This window comes from Sinocyclocheilus anshuiensis, unplaced genomic scaffold (assembly GCF_001515605.1).
Source record: "Sinocyclocheilus anshuiensis isolate Anshui unplaced genomic scaffold, SAMN03320099.WGS_v1.1 scaffold167, whole genome shotgun sequence".
In the NCBI taxonomy this organism is placed as follows: domain Eukaryota; kingdom Metazoa; phylum Chordata; class Actinopteri; order Cypriniformes; family Cyprinidae; genus Sinocyclocheilus; species Sinocyclocheilus anshuiensis.
In genome coordinates this window covers 1023936-1032906 of record NW_015552552.1, presented here as the reverse complement: position 1 = coordinate 1032906, position 8971 = coordinate 1023936, and the positions used below count along the sequence as shown (strand labels likewise).

General features: G+C 36.1%; 1 protein-coding gene and 1 long non-coding RNA gene across 2 annotated transcripts in view; both read right to left on the bottom strand.

Annotated features, from left to right (window-relative positions):
• The window catches only part of LOC107664440 (transmembrane protein 260-like), a 9127-nt gene extending 1978 nt beyond the window's left edge, over positions 1 to 7149 (bottom strand). The window contains exons 1-4 of the mRNA XM_016455008.1: positions 7138 to 7149; positions 5427 to 5513; positions 3986 to 4094; positions 3715 to 3887 (exon numbers count right to left, since the gene is read on the bottom strand). Coding sequence (XP_016310494.1) covers positions 3715 to 3887; positions 3986 to 4060 — 248 coding nt within the window. The 5' untranslated portion in view covers positions 4061 to 4094; positions 5427 to 5513; positions 7138 to 7149. The remainder of the gene's footprint in view (positions 1 to 3714; positions 3888 to 3985; positions 4095 to 5426; positions 5514 to 7137) is intronic.
• Positions 7150 to 7311: 162 nt separating this feature from the next.
• LOC107664442 (uncharacterized) lies at positions 7312 to 8185 on the bottom strand. Its single transcript, XR_001631454.1, has 3 exons — positions 8051 to 8185; positions 7821 to 7934; positions 7312 to 7484 (listed from the first exon to the last, which is right to left on the bottom strand). It is a non-coding gene; the product is annotated as an uncharacterized LOC107664442 (long non-coding RNA).
• Between the last annotated feature and the right edge of the window lie 786 nt (positions 8186 to 8971).

Here is an 8971-nt window from a genome sequence, read left to right as displayed (position 1 = left end):
TTTTTTTTTTACATTTTACCTTATTTGTATATTTGTATAGTTGTATTTTATATTTAATCTGTATATCTGTATTTATGTTCTACTGTTAGTGTTATCTGTATGCACCAAGGGTCTGAGAGTAACGCAATTTCAATTCTCTGTGTGTATGTGCTGTACATGTGGAAGAATTGACAATAAAGCAGACTTGACTTGACTTGACTAATAAAAACTTTAATAGTATACAAAAAATATTGAAATAACTGCTGCAAATACGTTTTATAGGATCATTTTATAGGAAAAATTTATCTTATAGGAAAAATTAACTTATTATTTGTAACATTATATTCAAATATGAATTGCTTCAAAATATTGCACATATTAATGTAATATTGCAAAGAAAACTAAATTACCTATTGTTTCCTAAATTAAATAATTTTATATTGCCATTGTACTAAAGCAAATTGTTTAAGTGTTAAAATGTGATCTTAAAATATGATCTTAAACATAATATCTTAGGTGAACATGTCAACTATAAGGTTTTAACACAAGTAACTAGTTTTTGTATTTATTTATTTGTTTGTATGATATGTTGCCTAGTACATGATAATTACCACCAGATTTCAGTAATTATTGCACCTACAAAATCCCAAAGGTCAATAGGTTAATAATGCCTGTGTGTAAAAGTCTTCAGTGAAAAAAGTCTGTTGTAACAGCTTTACAAAGACAGCATTTGATACTGAGAGTTTGCCAGATGAAAGTGATCTGAAAGTGATATAAAGGTTTTATGAGCTGCGTGTGTGAATGTACCCGCACATTCATTCACAAATACTTCAACCACATCAGCAGTGATGTTTACTTTGAAGAGTTTGCACAAAAGTGTAAGGATCCGTGACATTCTCGTTCTTTCAGCTATTCTGCAGTCAGTAGCTCTGTTTCTCTGTGAGCAGTGACGAGGTGGAACATCTCTCGGCTGTAATCAGCCTCGGACAGGTGTGATGAGCGCTGACAAGTGTCAGTCTCCCCACTGATCAAAGCGCCAGTTTGTGGCAGCGATGTACCAAACCTCAGCGCTCTAATCTACATGACTGCCATGGCTAGGATGTCTAATCAAGCACAGAACTCGGCTGCTTTAATCTGCATGACTAGCGTGGTCAGGACGGCTAATCAAGCATAGAGTCAATGCTGCAGAAGAGTGCAAGAGAGCTTTTGCTTTGATGTGTGCTGCTGAAGCATGGAGGAAATGAGTGACTGCCATGGTCTGGATGATCAACCACAAATATATACAAAAAAACTCAGACTCTGATGGTTCAGCGGGTCTGTGATGTTAATGCAGTAATGCACACTGATAGGCCCACTGCAAAAGAATTAGTATTTAGACCGGTCATAATACCAATCTGCATTTCTTTGACTACTGTAGTCCGCTGATTATAAAAACTATTTTCAGCACTGATTTTAGGTGGAAATGTATTGAATTTAATGGAATGGGTTTAAAAATTGAAAAATCGAAATTAATATCAAGTAAGAGATAATGTCAGCTGGTCGTTATCACCAAAACAAAAGGGGCAATACATGAAATAGCACCAAATTATGGTTGTCAGTTATACAAATATACAAACAGTAGCCTTTTGATGATATTCAATATTCTGAGTAGAAATAAATAAATATGATTGATTGATTGAGGAACCATCATTTGGGCCAGACATTAAAAATGTTTAATGCCAGAACTGATGTACAGTAAAAATCTAAGTAATGTTTTACCGTTAATTGCTTCCTAAAAGAACAGTATTTAACCATATTTATTTATAGGCTGCATTTATTGAACCAAAAATATAGTAAACACAGTACTATTGTGAAATATGTGACCAAGGACCACAAAACCAGTCATAAGGGTCCATTTTGTGGAATTGAGATTTATACATCATCAGCTGAATAAATACGCTTTCCATTGATGTATGGTTTGTTATGATAGGACAATATTTGACTGAGATACAACTATTTGAAAATCTGAGGGTGCAAAAAAATCAAAATATTGAGAAAATCGCCTTTAAAGTTGTCCAAATGCAGTTCTTAGCAATGCATATTACTAATCAAAAATTAAGTTTTGATATATTCACGGTAGGAAATGTACAAAATATCCTTATGGAATATGATCTTTACTTAATATCCTAATAATTTTTGGCATAAAAGAAAAAACGATCATTTTGACCCATACAATGTATTGTTGGCTATTACTACAAATATACCCCAGCGACTTAAGACTGGTTTTGTGGTACAGGGTCATATATTATTAGAATTTAAAATAAGAATTTTCTATTTTAATGTATTTTAAAAATGAATTTTTTTCCTGTGATGTTAAAGTAATTTCAGCAGTCATTACTCCAGTCTTCAGTGTCACGTGATCCTTCATAAATCATCTGTAAAGTTTTCTTATTTTTATCAATGTTGACAACAGCGGTGCTTAATATTTTGGGGAAAACATGATCAAGTTTTACAGGATTCTTTGATGAATCCTTGCTCAACAAAATGATTAATTTCTTAAAAAAAACAAAAAAAAAACTACTGATTAAACTTTTGAACAGTAGTGTACACATATAAACATACACACATCATTCATGTAAAAGGCCACCTGGGGACAAATTTCCTAGAGCAAATTAACAGAAACCTCCTTAACACTTTCATATATGAAATGCAACGTTGGTGTTCAATATTGGTTAGCAGTGTTGGGGGTAACGCATTACAAGTAACGCAAGTTACGTAATCAGATTACTTTTTTAAAGTAACTAGTAAAGTAACGCATTACTTTTTAATGTAGAAGGAAATATCTGAGTTACTTTTTCAAACAAGTAACTCCAGTTACTTTTTCCCCCATGTATTGACTGACAGCTCTTGTGTTGCCATATTGAGAGAAATCGTGAGTAAGTGCATGGGCGTTGTGCGCTGTGTGAACGTGATTACTGCTTACTGTAGTTCTTCACTAAATATGAACAGATCCAGTATTCCTCAAAATGAATAAAAACAGTCAAATGCAAACTCAGAATATTATACAAACCTGCAATAATTAAATATGTTAAATAAGACATATAATTTATGTATTTAATCCCATTTTATTAACCAATGTCTTTGCTGCTGACCTTCGAAAAATTACACATTTTTTGTTTCATTTTTGTTATTGCTGAATAGTGTTGAACTTTCTTCTCCTGTGTCATATTCTTCATGCAAATTGTTTGAGCTGTGCCCTCTACTGTACAGACATGAATTTACATTACCTTCAGCCTGAGGCTCATTCATTTCACTTTTGTTGTGAAAGGGCTTTTACATTTGTAAAAGAACTTTTTATATTAAAAACAAACAAGTAAGTCCAGCCCAGACTTAAAAAGTAACGCAAAAGTAACGTAACGCGTTACTTTCCATAAAAAGTAACTAAGTAACGTAATTAGTTACTTTTTTAGGGAGTAATGCAATATTGTAATGCATTACTTTTAAAAGTAACTTTCCCCAACACTGTTGGTTAGCATATAAATCAGTATGAAAACATAAATATAGGTCTATTGCTATTGAAGCTGCTTTAATAAAAGTGTCTGCTGCCTTTCTAACAGCAACATGTTTCAAAGTTGTTTTCAAAGGTATTTCAAGACTTTTGTGACCTTAAACTTTGAAAAGTGAATTAAAGATGTTTGAAAAGTTTAATATCATCCACTGGCTCCCAGTCTGTGTGACTGTGTGTGAATGGTTTACTTGTGGTTTAAGCTGATCATGTGTGAGATGAGGCCTGCAGTGTGTATCCAGGCTCCTGTGTTCCACAGTGTCCCCCAGCCCAGACGCCCATTCGGCCAACACACGGCCCAGCTCAGACCCAGACCAGCCAGAACACACACCCCAGCATCAGCCTGCAGCCAGAAGCGCTCCACCTACACACACATGTGCTATATTCACTGAAGTCTGTTTGAAATATATTACATCATATAATCATAATACTAATCATATCTGTTAGAATTGTAACACTCACCACTCCCAGCAGAAGAGGCTTCTCAATATTCAGGTTTGCTCTCCAGGCAAAGAACACGGAGTAGATGCTCACCATACTGACAATCAAGCAGATAAAAACACAGCGCAGTCTGGGGGTCAAATATATGCCATTAATTTAAAAAGTTTTATGATGATATTGCATTTGAATACATTGAAACTACATTTACTACATACAATATGATGGCAAAACTATGATGGTATGCATAGGAGAGAGTTGTAGTAATATCACACGAGCACAAGTGCTATTGTACTGAATATTAGCATGGCTGTGTCTGCCTGTAATATTGATATTGCTTTTATAGTTCTATAAACAAGTTAATATCTAGTCATTAACATTTCAAACACAATATTGTTGCTTTTTGCTCTGCCGATAATGTTTCCTGCAAGAACGAAATTGAGTCAAAATAGTTTCCACAAAATGAGTTAATGGAAGAATAACATGTAATTTATATGTAAAAAATATATTACATAATATCAGCAATATATCAAATTTCAAGCTTTCAATGCCACCTCTCGAATCAGATTTAGTGGTCCAGAAATGTTTATTTTATTTATTTTTATTTTTTTTTACTTTGAAAGAAATTAATACTTTTAAATTAGCATTAGCTTTTTTTTAAAGAATTAAAATTAGTTCAAATAAGTTAATGGAAGAATAACATGTAATATATGTAACAATATAATAGTATATAATATCAGCAATATTTCAAGCTTCAAAATTTCAACACCACCTCTCCAATCAGATTTAGTGGTCCAGAAATGTTTATTTTATTTTATTTCTTGAATGAAATTAAAATATTTAAATTAGCATTAAATATATTATTCAAACATGGCGCTTTTTTTTACTTTCACATTAGCATTAAATTGAATACAAGTATTAAAAAATTACAAAAAAAAATTTTTTTAAGTTATAAATTAGAATATATATAATTTTGAATTCTGTGCTTTTGAATGCACAACTGTTTTCAACATTGATAATGATAAGTTATTTTAAACTTAAGTAATATTTCGCTATAGTACTGTTTTTGCTACATTTTTGATTAAATAAATGCAGCCTTAGTGAGAATAAAAGACTTTAAAAGATTTTAAAAATTGTACCAAAGTCAAACTTTTGAATGGTAGTCTAAATAAAGTTGAAGTGTTCAATATCTGTGCCACTAGCAGCACCAAATAAAATTGAAATTGCAAAATGGAAGTGAATGTAAATGGCAAGTATTATGATTATTCCCAACAGGTTTCAGACAAACAGGTAGTTGAGCCAGAAATTGACATATTTGACAGCTCAAAAAAAACAAACATATCCACACACACATCCAGTGTTTACATTTACAGTATCCTCTTTACATTAAACTGTGATGAATGAAAAGCTTTTAGATTGTGTGCTTTTCCTTCACTTCAGTGGATCTCATGCAGCAACGTCTTACCTGTTCTACAAAGACTGTAAAATGCCTAGAAGTGCCAGCACTAGTACTGGAGTAGACAGATCATTCACACAGTGATTCCACTGAGCCCTGAAACACAACAGACACACTTATCAATATATCCACTATGTGTGCATGTCTGTGTGATGGACAGAGACTCAAACTGAAAGTGCTGTGAGTGTCTGAATGTTTTTTTTTTTTTCAACATTAAGTGCAGTCTTGTGACAGGCTTCTCTCTATCTGTCTCCCAAACCCAGTCAATGGCCAATTTCCCTGCTGAAAGAGATAGTGCTCTGCCTGTGCCTTAATACCCATCTCTCTCTGACAGCTTATTTAAGTGTCATATGAAAGAGAGTGTGTGTGAGAGAGAGCGTTTGAGCTCCTTATGGCAGGTTTATGCTGTGACATGCTTGTTGTGTTCCCCTCTCTGGATCTCACCTGTCCATCACACTATGTGGCAGCTGTGGGGGGTGATGGGAAACGGCTGATTGGTGCTAGCGGGACATAAAATAATCTCTCTCTCTGGGGACACCCAAACGTTTGATGAGGGTGGGCTGAGGAGACGACCCGAGTCTCGCATGATGTGTTACACCAGTGTCATCAGAGACGCTGTGAACGTCACTGATCGTTTCTAAGCCAGTGCAACACAACAGATTTGTTATTCCTAGCAGGTTCAGCTTTGTAGTTTTGGAGGGAAGGGGAATCTACTGTACAAGAATTAACTATGGATGAGGTATTAACAGAGTCATTAGTCTTTATTAAAGCTGCCACTTAATATAAGTGGAAGAACACTTGGACAAAAACAAGACAAACAAAAATATTTGCTATTTATTTTACAGTATATGCACTCACAGTGTACGTAATAAGTACTGGAAATGTAAGGTAACTACACTGGTTAAGGTTAGGTACAGGGTTAGTACCTAGTTATTACCCAATTATTACAATTACTATAATACAAACAGTCTGTGCATGCAGAACATGACTGTAAAACAAAGTGCTACAGAATATGGTGTGCGGTTGTCTTGCACAAAATGATTTGAATATAAAATGTTATTATTTTAGTATTAAACAATAATTAATTATTGCAGTTACAGTATCAAGGGACATAATCAACAATTATGATTTTTTTTTACAACCATGCAACCCTTATTGACAGAATAGTTGGCATTCAATATCTAAATGGTAATAATTATAACATTGTAGTATTTGCATGCTGAATTGCAAATGTTTTTATTTTGTTGTTTTAAATTCTTTTTATACTGAACTAAGTTTTTTGTTCGCTACATAAATTCCTACTTTTCCTTCTGGAAATGACTGGATTTATTCTTTAAACAAAGTCGTGATACTCTCGTGAATGCGCAGCGGAGTCTGACACAGAAGAGAAGAAATTGCTGAATAAAGTTGTTATTTTTGTTTTCTTTGCACACAAAAATTCTCGTAGCTTCATAAAATTACGGTTGAACCACTGAAGTCGCACAGACTATTTTAACAATGTCCTTACTGCCTTTCTGGGCCCTGAATGTGGTAGTTACGTTGTTGTCTATGCAGGGTCAGAAAGCTCTTGGATTTCATCAAAAATATCTTCATTTGTGTTGCAAAGATGAACGAAGGTCTTACAGGTTTGGAACAAAATGAGGGTGAGTAATTAATAACAGAATTTTCAATTTTGGATGAACTATCCCTTTAATTTGTTTTGCAATTTTCTTACACTCACCATAACATTTTTCATCTGTCTTTGTCTGAAACCAAAGAATTCCATATGCAGTGCATTAGATTCACAAAATAAATGCAGCATGGAAATAACTGCACATTTGAGTACATACATTTAATTTTTCAAAACATGTTTTTTAAATTATAAATCATTACTGAATCTGTTGGTACCAGGCTGAAGGTGCCATATTCAGCTTGGAGCAGGTGTGTGAGGAGGCCGTGGAGAGACGTCTGGTCTCCCCAGCTCCAGCGAGCTCTGTTGAGGTAGGAGGAAATGGGCAAGTAGACGTAGGGCACAAAGCCAGCCAGAAAGCACGTCCACAAAGACACCAGACCAAAGAAGGACAAACCCTGTGGGCAATGCATGTCACTTGTTATTGATAGATCCTTCCATTGCCAAGTGTTCAAATTTAATACATACCAAAACAACAGCATAGGCATAACACTTGGACAAAACCACAGTTATATGGGAGTTTTCAATTGCAAGTACCAGTACCTGAAGACCTTCGGAAATCACTGGGTTATGAATACTAATATCTGTAATGCTGTATATTTATTACGTGATGTGGCTGTATTTGAGTTCATAATATCAGAGAATATGCTCTTTGAAAGGTATTAATGACATTTACATCATTGTGAAATGTTGAAAAAGTATGTGTTGAAAGCTGAGTGATTATCAATACTTACATTATGTGTGTAGAGGTGCAGGAGGGCCCAGGGAATTATGATGACAACGTACAAGACCAGTGCGTGCTGATTACACAGGCTCAGCCCACAGAAGAGCGCCCCCCACAGAGCAAACTGACAAAATACAAATATATATATAGAAATATGCATCTTACAACCAAAATGTATCAGTTTTAAACTAACAATGATTGGTATCACCTATAAATACCAAATGGTTTGGACTATAGTACCTTCTTCTTGTGATGAACACTCTCTGCACAGTGGAAGCAGGCCGAGAGTGAGAAAAGGACGCCCACAAACAAGTTGTTAAGAGAAAAGACTTCAGCCACGACCGACCACTGCCATACCAGCCTGGACACTGCAAAAACTCCACCTGCCAGGACGGCCCCTGGACCGGGACCAGCCACCCTGAGCACAGAGGGGTTTTCCCTCTCGCGATCGTCGGCTGTGGACCAGAGTGAGCCGCTGGAGGATGATGTTATTTCATTAACATTGTCTGATCCAGGGGCCAGTGCTCTGCTGGAAAGCAGGAAAATGTCTGAAGAGGACAAGAAGCTGAGGCTGAGCTTTCCCAATCCTCCTGCCCTGCGTATGATGAGCTTTTGAAAGTTATGGATGGCACCACGGCGAGGCTTTACTTGCCGTGAAGCGGGTGAAGAAAATGACATCTTGAGGTCATCTATTTAAAAAAAAAAAACGATGAATGTTATTTTTCTGGCCATAACCCTCCAGCTCAGGTGAGCCTTCCTTTCTTCCTGTTTTCCATACAGAGATTGAGAAGGAATGGAAGAGGCCGTTTTTTCCTCACGCATCCATCGATTCCAGCATACGCGTTATGCCAACATTGAGGCGATACACGAAAGCGGTTATGAGAAGATGCCCCTATAGAGAGACGCTGGCCAGCTATCTCTCTATGGATGAGACGTCCTCTTTTAAGACTCCCTCCAGCAGGTCGGGCTGTCGCTTCATTGCACACGATGGTGATGCCCCAAGCATATCAGGCTGGCCTGCTGAAAGACCTGGATAAAGGCGAGGGCCTTTCTCCTAATGAGGTAGCTGAGTGCGGGCAAAGGCGCGCTCAGCGGCCTTTACGAAGGTCCAGGTCTGAGCCCGAACAACCCAAGGGGTCCTGGCCCGTCTCGGTTTGAGGA